The 27,265-nt window shown below is 33.9% G+C and overlaps 2 protein-coding genes across 4 annotated transcripts in view; one reads left to right on the top strand and one right to left on the bottom strand.

The window, feature by feature from the left end:
• Positions 1 to 2,819: 2,819 nt before the first annotated feature.
• On the bottom strand, positions 2,820 to 24,944 carry mospd2 (motile sperm domain containing 2). 2 transcript variants are annotated; one of them, XM_052565110.1, is made up of 15 exons: positions 24,634 to 24,944; positions 24,488 to 24,545; positions 23,356 to 23,511; positions 21,818 to 21,904; positions 20,732 to 20,886; positions 18,085 to 18,145; positions 17,753 to 17,791; positions 17,531 to 17,655; positions 16,589 to 16,765; positions 10,383 to 10,498; positions 7,809 to 7,902; positions 7,160 to 7,256; positions 5,904 to 6,033; positions 4,784 to 4,886; positions 2,820 to 3,128 (listed from the first exon to the last, which is right to left on the bottom strand). In XM_052565110.1, the coding sequence occupies exons 1-15, from the start codon at positions 24,664 to 24,666 to the stop codon at positions 2,997 to 2,999; spliced, it is 1,563 nt and encodes a 520-aa protein (XP_052421070.1). In that variant the 5' UTR covers positions 24,667 to 24,944; the 3' UTR covers positions 2,820 to 2,996. The 2 variants fall into 2 exon arrangements, with proteins under 2 accessions (XP_052421070.1, XP_052421071.1); XM_052565111.1 differs by having other exon boundaries at positions 16,691 to 16,765; positions 24,634 to 24,799.
• fancb (FA complementation group B) overlaps positions 24,813 to 27,265 on the top strand; it is a 15,976-nt gene continuing 13,523 nt past the window's right edge. The window contains exons 1-3 of one of the 2 annotated variants that reach the window (XM_052565106.1): positions 24,813 to 24,833; positions 26,168 to 26,202; positions 26,297 to 27,229. In XM_052565106.1, coding sequence (XP_052421066.1) covers positions 26,330 to 27,229 — 900 coding nt within the window. In that variant the 5' untranslated portion in view covers positions 24,813 to 24,833; positions 26,168 to 26,202; positions 26,297 to 26,329. Of the gene's footprint in view, positions 24,834 to 24,926; positions 25,055 to 26,167; positions 26,203 to 26,296; positions 27,230 to 27,265 lie in introns of those variants that run through there. The other variant, XM_052565105.1, reaches the window with a different exon arrangement.

Below are 27,265 nucleotides of genomic sequence, written 5' to 3'. Positions count from 1 at the left end.
TGCTAATGATGACTGCTTCTATGCTGCAGGGACACGTTTTACAATGTGTTATTTTATTTATTTATTTTTTTTTTAAGTATAAATGGTTTGTTTTAGCATATGACAATATTAAACTTGTTTAAAATGTCTCCCATTTGAGCTGCAGAACAGTGATGTGTGTTTGATCCACTGATCTATACATCTCTATCTCTGTTACAACACTCTTAGAATAAAGGGTTCATTGGGGTTCTATATAGAAATAAAAGAAAAAAAACGCACTTTCAAGAAATCCTTTTATAAATGTATTTGTACGATGTCTTAGACAGACGCGTTTCGGCCTAGCCATCATCAGTGTGTACCACGAAGCACAAACAAGAACATTTTAAAACAATGCATCACGGGTGAACCCCATTCCTCAAATCATTAGCATCATCAGGTGCTTCAAGTTACAAACATTATGGAAGCACACAAGAAATGACACAGATTGCAACCCAAATGGTTTACAAAATAATGTAAAGGTAATTCTTCATTTAAACCATTGGGGTATACTGTTTGAAGTGGGTAAATCCAAAAAGCCTCTGGCTAAAGAAGAAAGCGCTCCCTATCATAGAACCATAGAACCTATATAGGTTCGCGATCCCGCTCTGAACTCCCGAACGGACTCCAATGATTCGCGAACCTGCTACGAACTCTCGAACTGATTCAAATGATTCACGCTCCGAACCCCGAACTGACTCAATCGATTCGCAATCCCCAAACTGACTCAAATGATTCGCGAACCCGGTCCGGACTCTCGAACTGATTCAAATGATCCGCGAAGAGCTCCGAACTCCTAAATTGACTCAAATGATTCGCGATCCCCAAACTGACTAAAATGATTCGCGAACCTGCTCCAAACATCCAAACTGACTCAAATGATTCGCGAACCCACTCCGACCTCCCGAACTGACTCAAATGATTCGCGAACCACAAACTGACTAAAATGATTCGCCAACCTGCTCCGAACTCCAAAACTGACTCAAATGATTCGCGAACCCGCTCCGAAATCCTGAACTGACTCAAATGATTCGCGATCCCGCTCCGAACTCCCAAACTGACTCAATTGATTCGAGATCGCCAAAGTGACTCAAATGATTCGCGATCCCGCTCCGAGCTGCCGAACTGATTAAAATTATTCACGCTCTGAACTCCCGAACTGACTCCCGAAATGATTCGCGATCCTCAAACTAATCGGTGTGTACCAAGAAGCACAAACAAGAACATTTTAAAACAATGCATCACAGGTTAACCCCATTCCTCAAATCATTAGCATCATCAGGTGCTTCAAGTTACAAACATTATGGAAGCACACAAGAAATGACACACATTGATTGCAACCCAAATGGTTTTACAAAAAACAATTTAAAGGTAATTCTTCATTTAAACCATTATACTATTTGAAGTGTGTAAATCCAAAACTGATTAAAATGATTCACGCTCCGAACTCCCAAACTGACTCAAATGATTCGCGAACCCCAAACTGACTCAAATGATTCGCGAACCCGCTCCGAACTCCCGAACACTGGTTATATATCAGTGGATTGATCCTGAGTCTGGTGTGATGCTCCTCTGCAGCAGCAGGTGTGAGTGTGAGACCACACACGCACGCGCACACTTTCTTGTTAAAGAAAACCTTAATATTTAAATTCTGCATAAATGAAAATAATTTGATTTGATTTTTATACTTTTAGAGGAAACTAACTGAACTTCTTTTTAAAGTTGGTTATCAAGGCAACATTTCTGATTTTCATTTAGTTTAACTTGATTTTACTAAACTCAAACTGAAATAAAAAATGAATAAAAACTTAGGACAAAATAATGAAAATAAAAATTACATTATCTAAACTCTTAACAGTAAAACATGTTTCTGAATCTAGTGTCAAACCTGAATTTATTCCTCTTTTATTATAATGAGCCAGTTCCCTCTTAAATGGCAGGCACACTTGAACACAATGTTGCTGATGAGAATCCAGTCACGCTAATACAAAAGATTAGAGTTTGAATCGGAGTCATTAAATCAGTCAAACACTGAATTCAGTCCCTGTGTGTGACTGTTGTTCATCCTCTGATGAGCTCCGAGCAGACTCATCTCAGACGCTCTTAATGTTGCTCTGATCTCTCCTGTTTTATCTGTTGTGCTCATCAGTGTGGGATCATGTGAACATTAGTGATCCGTCTTCACTCTCATCTTCATCTCACACACGTTATATCAGGATCAGCTCCACACGAATCATCCGTCCATAATCAAACACAAAATAAAAAAAACACAATTAAAGGCAAAGTTCACCTCATCCTCACTCTCAGTTCATCAGAGATCAGGATGAGTTTGTTTGTTCATCAGATTTGGAGAAATTGCATCAGTGTCTCATCAGTGGATGCTCTGCAGTGAATGGGTGCCGTCAGAATGAGAGTCTGATAAAAACGTCACAATAATCCACAGCACTCCAGTCCATCAGTGAACATCTGGAGAAGACACAAGATGAAACACATCCAGTATTAAGATGATTTGATCAGCTGTTTGGACTCTCATTCTGACGGCACCCATTCACTGCAGAGCATCCACTGATGAGACACTGATGCAATGCTACATTTCTCCAAATCTGATGAAGAAACAAACTCATCTTAGATGATGATGAATTGATTAATCGCCATATTTCATGTTTAATAACTGTGATTTTGATCTCAAGTAAGGCAATAAACAACATACTTCTGCAATTTATTCCAAACTAGTTAACTGTAGTTTTTGTAATAACCCATCGTTAGTATAAAAACGGAGATTGAGTCATTAAAGCACACAGCGATGCATAGCAAAAGTGTTGTTTTATTGGTCACACATTCATACTTTTATAAAATACTATATATATATAATATTAAAATCAGAGTGAGTTAATTACATGTGCATGATCTTATAAGAGCTCTGCACGGTGGTGATAAATTACAGCGTGGTGTATTGTGATAAAAGCCGGTGATTGGGATCTTCACGAGGTCCAGAGCGAGTAGGACGTTAGGGCCAGCAGAAACGACACCATGAGCACCAGCACCTTCTGTGTCCACACACACGCGTCCAGCTTCTGCTCCAGACGAGAGTTTGTGGCCAGCACACGCATCAGCTGAGGACAGAAGACTCACGCTTTAACAATCAGAGGAACTCAGGACAGCACTGACAGAGCTCAGACTGGGCCGGGGTTACACCACAGAGCAGTTAGGACATTTATATAAACATGGCTTTGAAAGAAACACACATTACTGGAGACAAAACAAAGACACTCGTATGATATATAAGAGCATTCAGTGCAAGCTGAGACAGCTCAGACTTGCGTTTTAGTCTGAGACTAGACTTAAGTCTTGTCGGTGAGACTGGGGGTTAAAACAGTAACATTTTGCATTTAAGGAAATTTTATTTAAATATGCAAATTAGGTTCATCTAATTAAGTATGCACTAATTTGCATGCATTTCCAGAAGATTTCATACAGCGAAGTTCAGAATTGTTGCTTGATTTTGTTGACATGCTAAAGATTTTCTCTCTTCATCACTCCATAAAACCACGAAATGTTGAAAGTTGTTTTTTTTTCTTTCTTTTTTTAATCTCAACTCTGACTTGTTTTTCCTCACTATTATGAGTTTATATCTCACCGTTCTTAAAACTGCAAGAAAGTCTGTTATGTGTTTTTTAAATGTATATATTCTGTGGCATAAATAACATTTCCACCATTGAAGTTAGGAATCAATTCTTGTAAATCAGTGTGAATAATACAGTATAGAGACTAATAAAATAATAAAACTGTTTTAAAGTGCTGCTGAAGTAAAGAAAGAAACTCTTTGAGAAAATATCCTTTAAGATGTGAATTGCAACACATCTACAAATGCAAAAAGAGAAAGAGCATTCTCACTTTTTTTTTCTTTTCTTTTCTTTCCAATGAAATATAACAGTATTTATTTATTTTTACATTTACATTTTTTGATTTAATAATAATAATCAATATTGCATTTTAATAGTGAAATATTTTAGAAATTTCTTTAAATGTTTTTATTTACGTAAAACATTATGTAAATAAAAAAGTACAAAATATATATATACATTTCACTACTTTTTTTATTTACTTAATAATTATATCATTATTAATGCTATTACTTTTTAACATTTGAAATCACTTTTTTTTTATCAGAAACAACGATTGATTTTTTATTATTATTTATTTTGCTCTAATTTAATTGTGTGTATAACAACATTTTGAAGAAAAAAGGCTCAATTTAAAAAAAAAAAAAAAAAAAAATATATATATATATATATATATATATATATATATATATATATATATATATATATATATATATATATATATAAAAAATCAGAAATGTGAGTTCCAATAAAAAGGAAAAAAACTTTTTTTTTTTAATTTCATCTTTAGTTATGTCAGAAATATGCTTCTATGATTAATGAAGTGATAAAGAGAAATCCAGAAATGCATTTATAATTTACATTTTTTTTTTTTTGCTTTAATTTAATATTCAAAAAGTGCAATAAAATAAACACTTAGAAATGCATGATGGATGTTATCTTGTAGTTAGGGTTCAGTTCCCAGGGGACACACATTCTGGTAAAAGAATGTATATCCTGAAGCCTCTGTAAGTCTCTTCTGATAAAAGCGTCTGCTAAATGCATAGATGTAAATGTATCTTTCCTCTGGTCTGAGACACCAGTCAAACACTCCTGTTAAACCTCTATCTCGTGTGTGTGTGTGTGTGTGTGTGTGTGTGTCTCACCGTGCTCTGCAGGTCCTGGTGCTCGCCGCTCATCGTCACTGATGGACTCCCAGACCAGTTACTCAGAATAGGCTTGGGGCTCTCGAGCAGGTGACAGCGAAGCCTGAGGACACAACGGCTGATTAGAGTCAGATAACACAATCCTCTCAAACACTCTTCACATCTCAGAGTCATCCGTCTGATTACTGAGAGAGAACTGAAGCGCAGCACTGTGTTCATTCACACACCAGCGGCTTGTCTTCAGGGAACTTACATCTACGTTTAACTTGTAATGAAGCGATTATCAACAATCCTCCATGTGGCTTTCTGTCCAAATAATATTCAATGGCTTCACATGAAAATTAGGAATCCAAGACATAAATATTTGTAGTGTAACTTTACAGTTATAATAGGGAAAACAATATTATTTTTGTTTTGTAATTATTTTTAATAAAGTTATTATTTACATTATATTTTTCCTAAATATTATTTGATGTTAAAATGTAACAGTAATATTTTTCTAATTTTTATTTTTATTTAATAATAACAAATATAAATAATTCACTAATAATGCGGTTCTTTAATGTTTCTTTAAACATTTTATTTTACACTTAAATTATAACCAGAACATTTATTTATATTTACTTTTGTCATTTTTATATATTTAATAATAATAATAATGGCATTATTATATTTTCTCATACCTTATTTCTTTATTTTTTAGATTTATATTTTTAATGATTTAATAATATATTTTATTTTTGATAATATTTTATAGCCATATTGATATATGATCACAAAACTTTGGACAAATTGTGCATCCTCACAAACAATCACAGCAAACCTGGAAATGATGTTTAACTGCATTATATGAAAAATTGTAATTCAATTTCCCCCCAAATTGTGCAGCTCTAATTATTTGTATGTATACATGTACATGCATTTGTTAACCTTATAATGTTAACTAATTAAAAGATTATCTAATGAGCGCCACATTAAATAAACATCACTGCAATTTATATATTATTACTTTGTTTTGGAAATCCACATTAAGAGTTTTGTATGAAAGACATTGATGAATCCAGATGTGTTTGTTTAAGCCGGTGTTCCCAGAATGCAGTGCGTGTGTGAGAGACGTCACCTGTGCTCCATGACTTTAGCTTTAGAAACCTCCTTCCAGAACTGAGCGAGCTCCGAGACACTGGCTCCAGCGCTGCTCTCCATCTCTGCTGCCATCACCAGAAACCTGTCCTGAGGAGACGCCTGGTAGCCTACACACACACACACACACACACACATATATATATAACACATGCCAAAATACAGGGATTCGCAAACCTTTCTGTCAGCCAAAACCTTTAAACGCAAAAAAAAAAAAAATATATATATATATATATATATATATATATATATATAATAGACAACAATACACTGTATGGGGCACAATTATAGATTTAAAATTAGAACTTCATTTCCGTTGCATGAACGAAGTAAAAATCTGTTTTTCTAAATATCTTCTTTTATGTTTCATAGTTTATGTTGGACCATTGTAGCCTAAACATCTGTGAAATAATGTTTTTGTAAAATCATGTCTACTTGATACTCTCATTTAACAAAAATAGATTCAAACTAATGTTTTATAGAATTTAATTTGCAGTCAACTTATCGACATATGTAATTAATTCGATTTAAAAATGCGTCCCCTTGGAATTATAAGGTTCTATCTGCGTTCTGAGTAGTTTTGAGATATTGATCTTTAAAATTCTTGTGTTCCATAGACTTCTGTAGATAGAACCTTTTTGCTTTTTCAATAAAAAAATCCCAAAATGTACACAACTTAAAATAAATCATCACATAATGTAAATAAATTGTCACAGAATAAGAATATGTGAATAACTCAATTTTGACAAAAATGTCAGATAGAACCTTATAATTCCAAGGGGACGAATTGTAATCAAATGACAGTGAGTACAATATATATACATGGGGAGGGTTGTTTGCATTTGCCCTCGTTTCTCACTTTTAAATGGCTTGAAAAAGCGCCGTGCACATTTTACTTTCACTTTCAAATTAGCACCAATTCAGCGTCAAATCAATTCAAGCAACAACAAAATAAAAGTCCTGTGCATTTGATGCTGTATTAACAACACGAATAAGAATACATGCCTAATAAAATAACTAATTACTTGGGCTACACAAAGATATACAAAACAAAACCATGTGAAACCAAACAAATAAGAAAGATTGAATGTTTATTAGCAAAATGAATAAGAAAGCTTGGAGACACGGCATACACCTGGAGGTCAAATAAAACAAAGTCCATTGCAGCAACTGTATGGTCACGTGACGTGTTAACACACTCTCTTTTCTGATATTTGCAGTAAGCGAGATCTTTACCTCCATGAAGTGAGACCACGATTTCCACGCTGGCTCCGGGCTCACAGCTGCTGTTACTGGGCTTCACACGGTACTTCTCTGGAGCCGTCGTCCGCACCTGAACACACAACACATGATCAGACCACTCCAGACCCTGCCAGTACAACCATCTGTAGAGAGGAACGAGACCGAAGACATGCACAGAATAACATGGAATTTGGGTCAATACACTTTCGCTTAAACGTAGGACTGTAAGAAGCTCAAAGGACTTCACTACAACCAAAGAAGAGAAGAATCGGAGAAAAAATAAAACCTATTTCATATGGTCCTAAAAATATGTTTTGTTAAACTTTTATAGAGTTGCATGATTTCAAGTAATTAAAAATTTGATAACTAAAATTTAATAAAAATTCAGAGGAAAAAAGGAACCTAGGATTTTTTTTTATAAATATAAATATATAAATAAAAGAGAAAAGAAAAAAATACAACGAAATTTGGGACAAAAAACAAACACCTTTCATAGGGCTTATGCATTAGGTATTGGCAAACACCAAAAAAATAAATAAGACTTAAACTGTTAAATTAAATCAGAGGGACACCTGCAGATGAGGCTGAATATCCATCATAGACCGCAGCTTTATTCATCACCAGTGATCTGCTGACGTCTCACCTTAAAGGCCACCTGGTTTTTGGTGACGTTGTTGAGGACGATCAGACACCTCTTCTCTGATTCTTTAGCACCGAATCTGAGCTCTTCTGATGGACTGAAACACAACACAGCACACATGTGATTCACACACACACACACACACACACACTCACACACACACACACACACACACATCCACAGAGAACTGCTGAGCCCAGCACTGTACAGCATATGAGAGATAGAGATAACAAAACATATAATCATCTCTATATTTATGCATGGACTCAGAAATACAGGATTCATCATTTTAATCAAAACCCTTCGTAATAAATTGCATTCATAGTGTTTCACGTTAGAAATAAAGTACAGTAAAATCAAGTTCACAATGAATGTTTTCACCTTATTTATATTATATTTTTGTAACACTTTACAGTAAGGTCTCATTTGTTAGCAAATTAAATTAACAAATGAAGCAATTAATGTGAATTAACAATGAACTAGAATTATTTGTGTTATTTAGATACAATTAAAGTTTTTTGTAATATTTAGATTTGTTTTAATAATTAAAATGTATTTCATATTTAATTTTTAGTGTTATTTATTTTCAGGCTTACAAAAGCAAAGTGATTTTTTATTTTTATTTACTCTAATTTAATCTTTATTTAAGTTTTAGTTTATTATTTCCAGTTAGTAATTTTAGTTTTTTAAACTTTATTATTTCAGTTAGTTGCCAAGGCAGTTAAAGTTTTTCATTTAATATTTATTTTATTTTATTCAAGCCTTTAATTATTTCAATTAATTAAATAGTTTTAAATACTAACAATATTAATGTTTTATTTGTTCATCGTTTTAGTTCACAGTGCATTGATTATGTTAACAAATACAAATTTTAAAAATGTAATGTTGAAATTAAGAAGTTAGCTCCTTAGTTCTTAACCAATGTAGTTAAATTACATAATTTTTATTCATATGCACCAATTTAACACTCATAAACAGCAATATATATTCTGAAAGCATTGCGAGATGAAAACTGGCACATGGAGACTAAACACAGGGAGATGAAGCAAATGAATCATTGTTCAGAGTTCTGAATCGATTCACTGAACTGCACAGTTTGAACTGAATCGTGTAAATGAATCATCACACATTAGTAAACACTCAATATCTCAGCCAGCTCTAATACGCACATGTATTGTTATTGTATATTTATTTGACATGAAATCACGTGCTGCATGTACTGCAGTCGGCCTCAAATGACATCCATCTGTCACAATGTCAGTCATGGCTCCCAGTGGATTGTGGGAAAAGCCTCCATTAGAAACATCAAAGCTGAGGCCTTGAACCATTACTTACAATCATCATCAGGAATTACAACGCAGCCATTAGGAAGAGTTGAACCGTCGTGTGCAAGAGGATGAAGGTCTTGGATTTGAACATTTGGCAAGAAAACTGAACAAAAGGAGCTTTGCATGAATGCATTTGTTTGATGCAGCAGCTGAATGATGATTAATGCATGCTGGGAAATAACTGTGCAGCCTTCATTCATGACAGCCAGTTAGAAGAGACATGCTCTACGTTTATTTCCAGACACTTTTTAATGCTCTTGAATTTGCATTTCATTTGAAAACCGTGAAAAAAATAATAAAAAAATAAATGTATAATGTGACAAAAGATTTCAATTTCAATTTCTGAATGCTGAAAAATAAAATGCATCAGTTTCCTCAAAAATATCGTGCGGCACGACTGTATCCAACATTGATAATAATCTGAAATGTTTCTTGAGCAGTAAATCATCATATTTTCATGATTTCTGAAGATCATGTGACACTGAAGACTGGAGGAATGATGCTGAAAATACAGCGGAGCATCACAGAAATAAATTACACTTTAAATGATATTCACAGAGAAAACAGCTGTTTTAAACTGTAATAATATTTCACAATTTTAACTGTATTTTTGATCAAATAAATGCAGCTTTGCTGATCAGAAGAGACTTCTTTAAAAAAAACATACCAATTAATCATTCTGACCAGTAACTGTATTTATACCACACAGTTGTAGAATGTGTTTTTGCAAATACACGATCAAGTTCCAAATAAAAAAAGAGAAATAATTAAATGAGAGAAAGCATCGTTCATTTGCAAAATATTTCATTAACTGAATTATACGCGTACAACAATAACCGTACGAATATTTAATATATTTTCACATAACAAATAAAATACTCGAGAATGAGAACGGTTCAGAAATAAAAGTGTTCAGTTTCACATACAACAGCCCCCCCCCCCCCCCCCAATGTGTTTAACCCATAAACAAACACTATTTAATGTAAACTAGTTCAATTCATTTCTGTGAATCAGTCCAAACGGTCAATTCAAAACTCTGATTCAATGATACACCATTACTCAGAAATGTTCACCGAAAAATGTTTTATATTTAGTAAGTATCTGAAGGCAGATATTGCAGTTTATGACTGTGTATTAGTATATTGGTGCATAAAATTGAAAACTATTTAGTATGATACTTCCTTCAGTGAAAAAGCGCATGTCTTTTTATCTAGATCTTGCACTGTACTTCAGGAGTGCAGTGCTTTACCTGATGTCCAGTAATGTGCCCTTGAATGTGGTGGTAGGTTTTCTAGCTCCTCTCAGTCGTCCAGGTTCTCCTCGGTCCAGATCTTCAGACTTCAGACCGTCTTCGGAGAAATTCACCTGAAAAACATATTACAGATCAAGATGATGCTCTTAGGATTTTTACAATGGAAAAGCATGATATCAGGTGTGATTGTGTGCTCACAAACCCATTCAAACGCTCTAATATCAGCAAACTGATGCATGCAGGGTACACTGAATGTTGCTGCACAACAATTTACTTATTTTAAGATTAACAACATACATGATAAAAAAAAATTTAATAAATGCAATAAATGGGAAAGCACTGCATCAGGTCCGATTTTGTGTTATAAATACCATAAAGTATAGAACGAATGTCGCGTGAATGTTGCATTAACATCGCTGCTCAAAAAAGGAGATATTTTCAGATTGGCAACCTGTATGACAAACAAATCAGATCTCAGTTTGTGCTCACAAACTTGTTTAAATGCTCCAAAATCAATGAACTGGTAAATGCAGCGTAGAAGCAAAGTTGCATGAACGTTGTATGAACGTTGCTTAACAAAAAATGGAGATTTCTGAGATTTCTAAGATTTCTAAGAACCTGTATGACAAATGATTGCAAAAAAATGGGAAAGTACAACATTAGGCATCATTCTGGGATTATTAACCAGTTAAAATGCTCCAATATAGACAAGCTGATACCACAAAGCATAGAAAGAACATGGCATGAACGTTGCAGCAGAAAAATAATAATAATAATGACATATTTAAAGATTTATCAACCTGTAGGATAAATTACATTGCAACAAAGAACAGAATTAGAACTGTAAAATGGTTTTTGAAGATGATAAAACCAAAAAAGCAACAGGACTATGTTTATTTTCAATGAGAATTGGTTATTTTACGGTGACTGAAATGCAACAAAGTCAAGCAGGCTTCAACAATATAGAAATTAGCAGCAGCCAATGGGACAAAATGGCATGTGAAATGGGAAAGAAAGGCAGAACAAAGAGTCACTGTGAACTCGAGCCCTCAACACATGAATAAACACTGAAATCATCAGGTTGGGATTTCCCATTTTAACCAAAGCAGGAACTTTTATCCACTTCATTCAGTGGCAGGCCGCCAGACGCACTGGAGAACTGCTGAACACACGCTTGCTTTGTGCAGAAGTGGAAGCAAAGTTGAAGCGAAAGTCTGGCGCAAACGAACACGTGCTGAATATGAGAGAGAGGATGTGGGTCAGGGGTCAAGGTCAAAGGTCACGGCATCATCGGCCGTTACAATCAAACAGAAGCTGCGTGTTAATTAATGTGCTCATTAATTCAAGAGGCAGGTTTGAAATGTTCTGGACTTTATTCAGAGTTTTGACTGGAAATGTCAATTAAACAGCTGAAAAATCACAGTTTTGAACCAGATTACATGAAATGTCCTTCACATTCGATTACATTTAACAATACGTCAGTCAATCATTAGTGTCTATTCATTAGTTAATTGAGCATTTGTGATTAAACAAATTACATTGTATTATAGATCCATCTTAAAAAGCATACAGTAATGAATCACAGTCCACATTGTTAATAACATTGTTTTTCAAAATCAAACGATTAGATAATAAAATCAAACTTCATTTTGATGGAGTGTTAGAGTAAATCTGAAACCATTCAACAGTGGGTCTAAATAAGAGTGTTATAAATGGTGTAAAGGTCGTAATGCTGATATTGAAAGCAATCATATGACAGTGGTCTACATTAGTTCCTCTATACGCTCTCGGGACTACTACACACTAGAAGAAGAAGGAGAAGAAGAAGCAGCTGAGTTTGTGCATTACACCAAACTAGATCAGCCTGAAACCAGTCGTGTTCTGAAAGAGTTAAAGTCATGCAAACCCCAGGGTTTCTTCTTTACTGCCTTGGAATCAATGGATTCACTAGAGATCTTTAAATCTCAGGAAATTGACCAATTCTGGCTCTTTAAAGAAATAGTTCACCTAAAAATTTTAATTAGTTGAAACCGTGCTCACTCTCAGGTCATCAAAGATTAGGATGAGTGTGTTTCTTCATCAGGTTTGGAGAAATGTAGCATTGCATCAGTGTCTCACCAACGGATGCTCTGCAGTGAATGGGTGCCGTCAGAATGAGAGTCTGATAAAAACATCACAATAATCCACAAGTAATTCACTCCAGTCCATCACTTCTCCAGCATCTGGAGAAGACGAAAGATTAAACAAATCCACCATTAAGATGTTTTTAACTTAAATACATTGAGTCTATAATCCACAATAACAGATTTCTCTCCTGTTTCAGACCAGAACACTTTTTCACTGGAGGAAGTGTTATTATGGATTATAGACTTAATGTACTTTAGTTAAAAGCGTCTTAATGCTGGATTTGTTTCATCCTTTGTCTTCTCCAGATGTTAAGTGATGGAAGTGCTGTGGATTATTGTGATGTTTTTATCAGACTCTCATTCTGACGGCACCCATTCACTGCAATTCCCTTGATGAGACACTGATGCAGTGCTACATTTCTCCAAATCTGAAGAAGAAACAAACTAATCTACATCTTTATTCTTTAAGTGCTTTTGAACTGAAGTACAACTCATGAAATCAGATCTTTGCTTAATGTATCTTTAACTACACACACTTTTTATGAGCAATAAATAACTAGTTTTCCAATATTTTGTGATATTATCACATAACACTGGATTCAACTGTTTTTTTTTTCAATTGGCACAAGAACTGGCTGATAATAAATCGTATTAATCTGATCCTATGCACCTTAGTTTTAGAGTAAAAAAAACCTTATGTGTGGATTTTTTTGGCTCAAAAATGGAGTTCAGATCAGTGAGGGCTACGATCACTAAGTTCCAGAAAAAAAAGCCCAACCTCTGCTAATTGAATTAAAGTTGACAAAAAGATTGAATACAATATTTGGGTAACGTGTTGAGGTGGAGACAATCGAAATCAAGTGTGGAGAAAAGCAATTATTTGATGATAACTTAGCATAATGATAGTTTTATAATCCATTATTTGTAGGCCAATCCTTTTTTGACCAGGAAATACCAAACGTGTGACAAGGAGGGTAAAATCTGTTTGAGCAAAGTCAGAAAGTTTCATCTGATTTTTAGATAAAAGAAAATCCCGTCCAGGTCAAAATGACCCAACATCAGACTCAAATCTCAGATAAAACCACTTATTTAGATTCAGTAGCGATCCAGGAAACACTTGAGGAATGCAGAAGCTCAAGAACCGGTTCTAGATTCCCAACAACAGTAATCTCTAGTGTGTAAGAGTCCAGAGGAGTTTGACACAATGACAACACAAAGATAATAATCAAATAAAACTGCTAATACAACGTCTTCATTTACACCCCGTAACCAGACGGTGATTTGTTAAAAATATCAATCAAATATGCATTAAAATCATATGAAATGCCACTGAAACTGGGAATCTAGATGAAGCGTGTCGTTCGGTGCTGTTGAAATGGGATGGACACATGGGATGGATCTGGTTTGGCTCTGGAAACCGCAGGCACTTGAGGATGTAGAAACCTCTTACAATGTCTTACCAGTCCTTGTTTCAAGACAGACAGAGAGGGACATGAGAAAAACATGCACCAGAAAAACCGAGCGCAACTTTGAGTTTCTCTCCCCGTTCATTTTCTCCACAGGACTTGAGAATTAATCAAATCAACCAAATGAATCACATTGAAAAACTCTAAACTGAATCAGTTGCTCTGTGGAGAACGAATGGGATTTTTACTCAACTCGCACTCGATGGCGACCGAACATTGGAAAAGGATCTCAGGATCCCACATGAAAGCTTACAAGCGCTTCATCTCATGCCAAATCAATCTAGAACCTGGAAGCTCATGCTGAGCGCTCTAGAGTCACGTGATGAATCAGAGCGAACGATGAGACGCTTGTGAGTTCATCAACAGAATTAGCATATCTAACATCAATCAACACACACTCACGAGACTCAATCACGAGACTGTGAGACGTCTGATTAGTTGATGAGATCAGAGAGACAATGACCCTCAACAGCACAATGCAGGTTAAAATCAATGACAGGGAGAAATGGTGCATTGGAAGCTAGCGGAAATAAAACATAGAAATATATACATATATATTATCTTAGTTAACTATAATAATCCTGTTGGGAATATTGTGGTGATTTTAATCTGAGCATTACATTTCCTAAAGATTGTTGCTTGTTTTATGAGTACATTGTACACAAGTTTTAAATAAAACAAAGATTACTGGACTATGTTTTACAAAGAAAATAAATTTTATTTGATACTAATAATCTAAAATAAAATACTACTTACATTATTTTCTTAAATAATTACAAAATAAATCTTTAATCAAATTTACAATGAAAGACAGTGTTCAAACAAATGTTTATTATTTTATAATTCAGTTTTAGTTGCAGTTATTGTATTACATTTTTACATTAAACAAAATCGAGAAATGTTGCCTTGGTAAACTAGCTGAATTTATTTATTTTTTATATTTTTTATATTTTATTTTTTATATTTTTATTATTTTATAAATAAAACAAAGATTACTGGACTATGTCTAACAAATAATTATAAAATAAAACTTGCATCAAATTTTTGGTGTTCAAACAGACATTAATATTTTTTTATTTCAGTTTTAGTTGTAGTTATTTTATTACATTGTTAAAAATTCAAAAACAAAAAAGTTCCATGTAAACTAGCTGGAATCAAATAAATTAAGTTTTTTGTATTTTATTTCATTTCAGTTCATGTTTATTTTAAGTACTAAAAAACGTTGTTAAATGGTTTTAGTTTTATGAATATTGTGGTGATTTAGAGTTATGCATTACATTTCCTAAAGATCATTTCATTCTTTCTACTAAAAAATCACGTTTAAAATAAATGTGTTAATTGCCACAAGTATTTTGGCAAGTATTTACAAAATGAATATACACATTTTTCAGTGCGTGAAAGTGTTCAGACAGATTTAGTTTTAATAGCGTCTCTCATTTCAAGTTCAGTAGAAAAGTTGTGTTGGCAAGTTTGATTCATTTCTGTGAATCAGTTCAAACGGTCTGCTTCAGTGAATCAGTAAAATATATGAAATGATTCCTTTGCATCATCATGCAGAAATGTTTACTGAACTCTTGTTTTTCATGTTTTAGTAAATATACTAAATACTGTTGTTTACATTTATCATCAAAGTTTTTTATGTAAGAATTCTTCTGGAAATATCGTCCAGCTCTAGTCTTTGCTAGAACTCTATTCACCTGATGTTACCCTGACCACATAATGATTATCATCTCACTAATAAAGAAGCCAAAAGAGAGCAAGAGAGATGACAGGGAAAGAGGAGCTTCAGTATAAAAGTCTCGGTCATGTCACTACAGCAAAAGCATTGAGGTGCAGCATCAGCATGCTTTGATTTCAAATCACAGTGGTCAAAGAACATTGATTCAGAAGCTCAGATGCGTAGTCAAAAGTATGATAATTGATGTATGTTGTATGATAAACTGAAATGATTCCAAAGTAAGAAATGAATCATTGTTGGAAACCAAGAATGTGCAGTAACTCGAGTAACAGGTGTAGAGGAGTTAATCTCGCCACAACGATCAAGAACATGTCTGGGTCACATTTCAAAATCAAAAGAAGGACAATTATATTTTGCATTGGGAAATTTCATTGAGTCTTTCATATGTTTGCATTGTCAGGATCATAAATATGTTTGCACTATTTTCATGAAAATTAACCCCTTTAAGGTCTGACATATGAAATAACAGTAGAAAAATAGTTTTTTCTTTTTTATTGGCAATGTAATCCAGTGCTCACTGGGAGATACATTTATCACACTTAGAGTGTACAATTACACTAAAAGAGCTTTTCCTTGATATATGTTTAACAAATAAACTAACTATCAATCAGATGACCGAAGGCTTGGAGTAGATTGTGTGCAACAGGTTTATCAGAAAAGTTTGAGCTTGTTGATCATTTGGAGGCCTTAGAAACTTTTAGGCTTTATGGGTTTAAAGACATTTTCTTGTCTAATTCTAATAACTGGGATTTTAAAAAATGCACTGCAAAAGATTTAGCAAAATATAACTTCTTTTGATTTTTGGGGAAATGTGACCTGTATTTGTGAACAAGGAAACACCGATTAGACAGAACAAGAAGAAATGTGGTATACCTTCTTGGGGGTTTTGATTGATAGCTCTGAATTGAAACTGGATTCGAGAGTCTCTTTGGACTCAGATTCGATATCTTTGATGTCACTCTCATCTTCACTTACGATTGGACCATTTTCACAGATTGGGGACTGGAAGTCATCATCCGGCAGAGGCGGATAACTGTATTTAAATTGGTCCTGTCAAGAAAAAACAAAAAAGAATATTCACAAATCTTTGCAATCATGCAATTTATTATATTTTTGTTTATTTATTATTTATGTATTACATGTATTATTTGAAAAATCAGAATTACATTGAAACATATAGCACAACTAAGCTCTTTAAACCACATCATCAACATCACATGCTGTGAGATACTAAGTCATGTTTATGTCGCCCGGAAAGATTTATCTTTTTAGATTAAAAAGATTTGATTATACAAAGTCTCATTTTTGCTGATGGTGGCGCTAGAGGGTTTTAGGCAGATACTCTAAATTTGGTGTCTTTTATGTTAAGACTCTTAACAATAAATGTGCCAAATTTCACACCATTTCTCCATGTGGTTCTTGGGGTTTCAATATTAGAAAAAGCTAAATTCACAATAAATTTTGTAGCTAAATCATACAAAAAGCTTAATTTGAACTGATGGTGGTGCTACAGCATTTTAGGTAAAGACCCTAAAATTACAGAGACTAATGTTCAGACCCCTTGCAATAAATGTGCCAAATTTCATGAAGTTCTTCGAAACAGGGTTTCAACACAACACATATTGCTGATGATGCAACATAAAGCTCAAAAGAAATCGAGCATTAAAATAGAAGCCTCCCTTAACTGGTGTACAGAAATCAAATGCTAAAAACTTCCATTCCATTTTCATTTAAATATATTTGATCAAAGTACATCTATTATTTCAACTTCAAGCCACATTTAATTAAGATCAAGTAACTCTTATTTGTCTGTACCGTTCCTCCCATGTGTGGTGGAAGGTGCTCGGGGCCGACGTATGTCTGGATCTCACTCTTGTTGACAAACTTGAGCTTACTGATAGCTTCGGGGCCCAGCCACGTCTTCACTATCTTCCAGGCAGCTGCCACACACAAGAAAAAGATGATGACAAATAAACTGCTGGACCAGACATCATTACAAAGATCTGTTTAGATTCTCGCGAGCCAATCTCAACTCACCATTCATGATCCAAGGCATCTCGTACATGATCATTTTGGCTGAACAACAAAACAAAGATGTTTCAACAAAGATGCGAAATACATTTCTATAATACAATGGTTCCCAAACGTTTCGTCAGCCAAACGCCTCTTAGCTTAAATATTTACTTATACTAGTCTGAGATTTTAAGTTAATATTAATAGAATTCATGTGCATGTACACAGTTCTCTCATGTCATAAATAATACAATTTCACCTTTTTTTGTCGATTTATTTGAATTTATTTTAATTGATTTTTAAAAAATTGGAGATTCCTGCTATAATAGGAGGTTTAAAAACCAGAATATACTCACAAAGAAACTTTGGATAGTACACTTTGAAGCAGTTGATAATATACTTCACAAAGTCCATGTCCTAGAACAGAAAAACATGGGAAAGTTCATTAAAAAAATAAAACAAAATTCATAAAACTGGATGATATGAGGAAGTATATACTGTGAGACAGTAAAAACATCAGCTGTTACGAGGTTTCGCTATACCACAGAAAATTTGCCTGGCTAGAAGTTGGCAAGACTGCTTTGTTATTTTCATGTGAAATTAAAAGAGACTGTAACAAAAAACATGGATTTTTGGGGTTCATTTAAGTTCTTAATAAAATAACTTAAAGGCTTTTCATTTGTACAGCATTTTATTCACTTGGATTGCACAAAAATAGACCTTAGAACCAAATTATTTCATATATAAAGATTTAGTTTAGTTGAATGTTTGAAGATCTGGCAGTGAGAGTGTTTACTTTACTGACCCACTTCAAGAGTAAACCATTGCCTGAAGTTCATCTGTAAAGCTGCTGTTAATCCATTGGTTAACTTACTGTTAAAGCTCACCAATGGGTGTCAAATTTAACAGTACACAAGACAAGACTGCTGAACCAGCACTTCATGTACACGCATACTGATCAGCCTGAACACGACTAGACTGTACTACAACTGGTTAATCATTCAATTGTGCAATTCTTTACTGAACGCCCAAGTAACCTTTAGCTTCATTTACTGTTGACACTTACATTTGCTCTCCACATTGACTCCTGGGAGCAACAACAGTACTTTTCAACGAAAGTTTGTTACAAGAAAACAATAGGAGAGTTTTTATATGAAAAAAATATTTATTTGAAAACCTAGAATCCTGACATGGTCTCCTTGTAAATGGAGGAGAACATTTTACTGTTTTTATCTGAAGAATTTCTTATTAATAAAGTGAAATGTACACAGGAGGTGAAATCACAATTTGCACTTTAACCCATAAAATCAGCAGATTTATGTTGCCAGATAAGATTTTCTAAAGGTTTCTAGAGTTAAAAGTTTCAGTGTCATAGTATATTGAGCTGATGGTGGCGCTAGAGGGTTTTAAGGTAGAGATCCTAAAATTGGTGCAATTAATGTTTAAACCCTTTGCAATAAATGTGCCAAATTTCATAAAGTTCCTCCAAATAATTATTGGGATTTCAACATAACATGGGTTCTAATAAATCGCTACAGATACAACATAAATGTCAATATACAATATATATATATATTTATAAAACAAGTGGAAAGAACCCATGTTAACTTAGAAATCATTCTATTTAAATTCAAATATATCCAATCAAAGCACAACTCCACAGTAAAGACACCTCCCATGACTGTCCTTCATTTTATAAACCCGAACGACCAATTTACAGTCATATAAGATAAGCATTAAAGAGAGCAAATTAAAGCACACTCTAATTCCTCCACATAAAACTGGCATTAGGTTTGATTAGGCTGCGGCTTTGGCCTTCCGGCAGCATTAAACTCCTTGAATTTCTTCTGTAGAAACATGAGACGAGGAGATTGCAGTTTGAGAGGAAATTCTTTCGGATTAAGTGAGCGAGTTGGATTGACCGAAGGGATTTAAAGGCCACGTAAATCTGCAAAGTGTTAAACCAGTGAGCGGCGTCTGTCCCTCTGCACCTTCGACTCATACAGCTAATGACCTTAAAATATCTGCCATAGGGACAATAATGGCCCAAGACTAATCAGAACAAACACACTCTGGTGACCTTGAAAGGAAAATACTAAAACTAATGAGTAATATATATATGCTGTATACTTATACAGTTGTGCTCATAAGTTTACATACCCCTTGCAGAATGTGCAAAATGTTTCTTATTGAAACAAATTTAGAGGGATCATGAAAATTGCATGTTATTTTTTATTTAGTGCTGTCCTGAGTGAGCTATTTCACATAACAGATGTGTACATATACTCCACAACACAAAATAATAACTGAATTTATAAAATGACAAGTCTCTTAATCCATTGTGTGGCCTTCTTGAGCACCAGTAAGTTTTCACTGAGTCTCTCAGTTGTCCTCAGATTTCAAAATCATACAGTCATTTTTGGAAAGGGTTCAAATATGCATAAGGTGCTGGAAAACTAACCAAAAACTGTGCAGGAGCTTGGGATTTTTCTGAAGAACAGCAGGCAGTTGAATTGCTCAGGACCAATGCAGGACTCATGAACAACTATCACTAAATAAATAGGGTATGTAAACTTTTGAATGGGGTCATTTTTATAAATTCAGTTATTATTTTGTGTTGTGGAGTATATGTAAACATCTGTTATGTGAAATAGCTTTTTCAGGATTCTGCAAGGGGTATGTAAACTTATGAGCACAACTGGGTGTATGTATGTGTATATATATACACACTACACATATAAAATAGTTAGTTTAATATATTAATATGTATAAAATGTTATATAACATTTATAATCAAGCCAGTGAATAAAATGCATCCAAAAGAGATGAAGTGCCTTTCGTTTAATTATTGTCAGTATAATTGGTACAGCAGAATCACAGTTTGACATTTTTATTATCATACAATATCAGCCGTTGATTATATGGCATTGTCAACCAGTTGAAATGTTTTAGACCGATCTTGAGCAACATTTCTAAGCATGCAGAGTAAAGCAAAGAGCTTACTATATTACTGAGTCCAGACTCAGACATGTCGAACACGACCGTCAGCGGCATCCCAGGCTCACGTTTAGCGTAGCGCTCCAACCAAAAAGCAACGTAGCGCTTCTTATCCAATATCATCTTGGCATCTTTAATGTGCAGCTTCACTTTGAACCAGACTGCATTTGAAACACACAGACAGAGAGAGTTTCAGATGGATGTAATTTACTGATTCTTCAGGGGAAATTACGTGCAAGCAAGAAAATCACTATAGCATAGTACTATACTTCATTTAGACTAGAATACGAGGATAATACAACTAAAGAATTAGTTTTGAGCGTCTCTGTTTACAGTAAATCACATTGTGCTGAGAGTTTAACATACATTTGGGAATGCAAGGTATGCCAGTTACGCTTTATTTTCACATTTGCATAATATCCAACATTTCTGAAGACAGATAATAACAGATTTTCACTGGATTTATCATGTGTTTGAAATCCTGCTGTGACAGAAACTGCAGTTTTCCAGCAAAAAAAAAATTACTGTTAAAAAATTACTAAATAAATATAAGAAAACTTAAATAAATATACTATTACTACCCAAATTATAAATAAACTATATCAAATAATTTACATAAATTTGTATTAAATAAATTATATAGATTACATTTTGCAGTGCTTTTGTTTTAAAATAGTAATATTAATGTCTTATTTATTAAATGCATTGAGATCAAATTAATTAATTAATAAAGTAATTGATAAAATACATTCAAAATAACACGGTGTGTATATATGTATATATATGTAAAATATATATTTATTAATTTTTTTTTATATTAAAAATGTACTTCTATTGATGTATTTGTTTTCTGATCTGGTTTAAAATGTTTTTGTTTTGTTTTTTTCAATTAGAGGAACAGTTATTTCAAACAAAGTCACTGTAGTTAAGTACCGTATACAAAACAATTGAGTAAAATAAGTAAAAATATATTTTAACAAAATAAAGGCATGTTTCCAGACTTCTTTCACTAAATGAGTGCTATTAAAAGCTTATATTACTGCTATTAAAATACACACTGAACTCTAGTTTTAACATCTGAACTCCACCTACAGAGTTTGTTTCCTTCTTTGTCGTATCCATGAAGGAAAACTGCTCCGCTCTCAAACATCCATCTGGGAATACTGCTCTCGGTGAGGTCTACAGGAAGAAGAAAACAAAAATAAAATAGCACTCATTCATCACATTTTCTTCCTGAATCATCACAACAGTATCAGCTTGCAACTCTGTGAACGATCGTCACACTTTCCTTCAGAACCTGATGACACATTTGATAAGAGAAGCTCAGCACTGACTCCGTTTGCTTTCTTGTTTTGTTTAAAAGCTCTTCTGTTGAACACATCAGCTGAAATGATTGAATTAACACACTGAAGCTTGTAAGGATGAAGCACGGACAAGAGGAGGATTATAACAGCATGCAATAAAGCTCTTCGTTAGAAAGAAAAGCTCAGGAATCATTTCTCTGGAAAACAAAGCCTCTTTCTTATAAACAGCTATGATCAGTCAATGAAAGCTTTAAATCTTTAGCACTGTAAAACACCGACTGAAAACATAGAAATTATGCACTGTTTACTCAATTAAATAAATAAATAAATAATAAATATAAACCAGTAATACAGGACCAAATAATTACAGCTTCAATACTTAACTTTGATCATTAACTGCATCATCTAATCATTTAAAAAGGAGAATTTGTCAAGAACATGCCCAGGTCATAATTTAAAAATACATTTTATTCTGATTTGAATACAATACATACAATATTTTTACTGCAATGCAGTAAAAAAAAACTGTACTAAATTTAAAAAATAATAATTAAAATGGCTTTTTTTTTTTTTTACTGTAATACAGTAAAAATGTGCCATAGTAATGATAATCACAGTTGAGAATAATGATGATAAAAAGTATTAAATTTTTTGGTTAAAAAGTTATAATAATTTTTACTGTAATATGGTAAAAATTGGATTACGGTAATGAAAATCACTCTTGAGAATAATGAAGATTTTTGCTTATTTTAAAAAAATACAACTTTTTTCAAAAAGTAAACATTTTTACTGTAATATGGTAAAAATTGTATTACAGAAATGAAAATGACAGTTGAGAATAATGGTGATTTTTGCTCATTTTACAAATTATTACTTTTTTTTCTAAAAGCTATAATAATTTTTACTGTAATATGGTAAAAATTGGACTACGATAATGAAAATGACAGTTGAGAATAATGGTGATTTTTTTTTCTTATTTAAAAAAAATGTAAATGTTACCATTTTATTGTAATATGGTAAAAAAAAAATGTAATTATTAAAAAAGTTATTATTAGTATTTTTTTTTTTTGTTAATTAAAAATATTATTACAAATATAAAGTTTTAACATTTATCCAGATACATGAATGAGAACTCTTGGGTGAAAAAAAACACAATCCTATGATAGTCCTAAAACAAGTTTCAGTTTCTTTTTGGCACATGTGACCTAGTCATGTTTTCCCCAGATCTATGGTACAGCAGTTTGATATGCATGTGAGTAACTTCCTCATTTCAGTCTCTGCTGGGAACAAGCACAAGCATCGAGGCCACACACTGTACATACGCACCGTTCAGGGTAAACTCTTTCCTCCACTGTAAGCTCTCGTCGATCATCTTCAGGGTGTCTTCCACAACAAACTGTCTCCATGTGAGGTAGCCTTCAACCAGAGCGTCATCTTTGAAGAGTCTCTCCACGTCTCTGCTGTCATATTTGTCTTGGGACTCTGCGTGATTGTTAATTAACGCAATGCAGGGTTTGAATTAGAGACAGAATAACAATAATAGTTCCCGTAATAACTGTCAGTTCCAACATCTTTCCACAACATACAGTATATGCATCAGTATATATTTTTTATTTGTGTGTGTGTGTGTGTATATATAAAATGTATGTGCTGTCAATCGATTAATCCCATCCAAAATACGTTTTTGTGTACATGTGTTACTGTGTATATTTATGATGTAGAATACATTTTTTTTATTATATATATATATATATATATATATATATATATATATATATATATATACACATATATATATATATATATATATATATACACATATATATATATATATATACACATATACACACATATATATATATATATATATATATATATATATATATATATACACACATATATATATATATATATATATATATATATATGAATATAAATATATGTAAATACATCTACATTTTTTCAATATATTTACTGTATGTGTGTATATTTACAAAGACATTATATATATAAAAATTACACACATATATATTGTGTAAACAAAAACTTTTATTTTGGATGCGATTAATCGTTTGACAGCGTTAACATATAAGTATCAGGAAATAATTTAAAGCAGTATATGGGAGTATGATTTCAAACTCAGTCCAGGAAGATATCATAAAACAAATTATACACAGACTGAAAGGCTAAACTATGCACTTACTGCTATTTACTTATTTTACAACAGCAAAAAAACAACCTGATTATTAAAAGATGAATTGTGAAGGTTTTCTGACAGCTGTGATCTCAAATATTAAACATCAGCTCTCGTAATGTAGCTTCACACGATCCATAAAAGTCTTAAGTCACTGTCGATGCTCTAATATTTAATATTTTCGTTCAATTATGAGATGAGAATGAATGTTATCGTGAAGATCACAACATTTGTGAACTTAGCGTAACGTTACTGCTAACTCACCTCCAACATACTCGCTTTTAAACCTCTGCCGCGTTTCTTCGATCTTGGTCTCGATTTCCTTGTGGAGAACGAAAAATAGTAATTATGAATCCATTTCAAATGAGAATATACCATGTAACGTTTCTTTTGTTCAGCTGTCTGATTACCTGCTCTGATTCCGCCTGTCCTGCCTCCGCCATGATAGAGCACACTGTGAGCCACCAGTGGCGCGATCAACAATGGAACCGACCGCACACTCTGTGAAACTGGGCACATGATGACGCCCATGTTGGCTCTGACATGTCAAACAAACCTTTGAACGCGATCTCACTGCGAGATAAAGTTCCTCTGATGCTCTCTGGCAATTGTAAGCAAATAACTGCATCATGTGCAGAGTCTAAAAGCAGTGATATCTTCTCACAAGATCGCGTATTTGTGAAACACTGATTGAACAGCAGGACTGTTCCTTTAAGAAACAACCGGAAAAATGCGAACGGGATGTGCGTCAAATGCGCGCGCACTTTGAGGAAGAGAAGTAGCGTTTGAAACAGACAACAATGTAAACAACAAAGATTAATTCAGGCCGAGGTGAAGTATAAAACGTTTTTTTTGCCATAAGATATTAATTCCTTATCACTCAAGTTAATAATGTATTAACATTAAAGGCAGAACTTTACTGTAGTATCAAGTTTGTGTGTCTGAGGTAAAGATGTTAACCGTTTTAACCGTTGCTGAATAATACGTATATTATATGAAATGTTAATATTTTTTTATATTTAAAAACATTTTAACTTATAAATTAATTTCTACAGCAGTTATATTCACAATGAAACAAAAAATAACTAGTATTCCCTTTATTAGGATTTAATACAAGGAAATTGCTAATTAATAGCTGTATTAATAGCTGTATTAAAAAGCCTCCAAATTATTAACATGGTATACAGATCTCATTGATTTACATAACAAACAAGAGGATGTCTTTAGATAAATGGGTATATGTCATTGGTGTCCTGTACATGACTCATTTGCAATGATATCTTAACATGAAATTGACTATGAAAGGGTTATATTAGTCTACGTTTTTATATTCATAACAAAAGCACTCCTTGGTTCTTTAGATACCTTTTCTAGATTTTCTTTAGTTTTGTGTAAGAGGATGCATGCTGTTTTGGATCAAAACCTTTCATCAGAAAAAAACTATTTTAGTATTTGCAAACAGTGGTGAAGTTTTTTTGGTCTATCTGGTGGCAGAAAATTACAGATTTAAGACCCTTTTCCTTCCACTTGTTCCTGGTGTTTTTCTGCCACCACAATGCACGCGCAGCTGCAAGTGATGTAACTGTGACGTCTACTCTGAATTGGTCTATTGTGAGGGTTGAAAGACACTCTATGCTGATATTGACCCAGATATCAGGATCTGCGAAAAGAAAAAACACTGAGTCTAAATAAATCTGAGCTGTTTTTCCCCCCTATATATTCTTACTATATCAGACGCCATAGAAGAATGATGCATAAAATGTGAATCTTATGCACAAAACACATGCATAAATGTTTTTAGACTTTCTTTTATGTTTCAGTCTAAAGTTTCAGTAACGGTTTTATATTGCTTATTACACATATCAGGCTTTACTTGCTTAATCCACCAACTTTTCATCGTTTTTAATAGTGAACCAAGTTGTTTTTGTTTTTTTTTTACTTTAGGATTTGGACACCAAACCCAAATGGACTCGGCTTTTGTGAGTTCATCAGTAAATGTTATTAACATATGTTGAATATGTAAAATATGTTGACGAATTTCCTTAAAGACTGAGGTTTCTTTAACTTCTCCAGGTTTTCACTTGAGTTGACTTCAGATCAAAGGCGATGGCAGAAGAGCGGTGTGTCAAAATGCTTGCGTCTAAAGGAGAAGTGCTTGCTTTCCAGTGCAAGAGTTTCAGCTCAAAACCCAGAGATCGTGGCAAAGGCTCGGAGGTTTCATTCTACAATCTGTGCTTCACTCGAGACTCGCACAGCTTCTCTGTTAGCGATCGTAACTCGTCTCTGATCCACAAGGACAGCTCTGCAGAAACAGACGTCGTTTACTGTTGCTCCGCTCTGGATGTTCAGCAGAGACAAAAAGTGCCTTGTGTTTTACTGAGAGTGTGCAAGAAGAGGACGTCCGCTTTTAAATACATGCTTTACTCTCTATGCACATCCACAGATGTGAAGCTTCACGCTGAGTTCGTGTTGCCGTACGAGATGAGAGATAATATTTCAATATTGCTCGGCCCCACGTTGATTTGGAGTCATGAAAACTCAGTTTTTTATGCATCCTCGCAAACCAGCGGAGTTAAAGAAGTGCCAGTCCAAATGAAGGTCAATTTTATTGGTGAACTTCCCCTTCGCCAGAGAAAACTAGTGATTCAAGGAGCACAGCATGTGACGAGTGATCAACCTAAAGTGGAAAACATACTGTATTTCATTGAAGACGGACGAAGCTTGGATTCTGCATGCCTTGTGCCTGATGCCTACAGCTGCGTAATCCAGTGCATGCTGGTTCTGTCGGCTGAAGAAGTCGACGGCGGATTGAGATCGGCTGTTCTGGCGGCCACAAGCATGAAACAGCTGGTTCGTTTTGAGAACGGACTTCCTCTGGATGTTTGTGTCCTTCCTTACAAGCAACCGCTGAGTATTCAGATGATCCACACGCTGAGAAACGACGCTCTCGTCGTCGTAACCTTCGTCGAGGGAAACGTCTGCGCTGTGTGGAAAGACACATTCCAGGTGAGTGTTTATATCTGGTGTTGAAATGTAGCATAG

This window comes from Carassius gibelio, chromosome B9 (genome assembly GCF_023724105.1).
Source record: "Carassius gibelio isolate Cgi1373 ecotype wild population from Czech Republic chromosome B9, carGib1.2-hapl.c, whole genome shotgun sequence".
Lineage (NCBI taxonomy): Eukaryota > Metazoa > Chordata > Actinopteri > Cypriniformes > Cyprinidae > Carassius > Carassius gibelio.
This window is presented reverse-complemented; position numbering and strand designations above follow the sequence as displayed.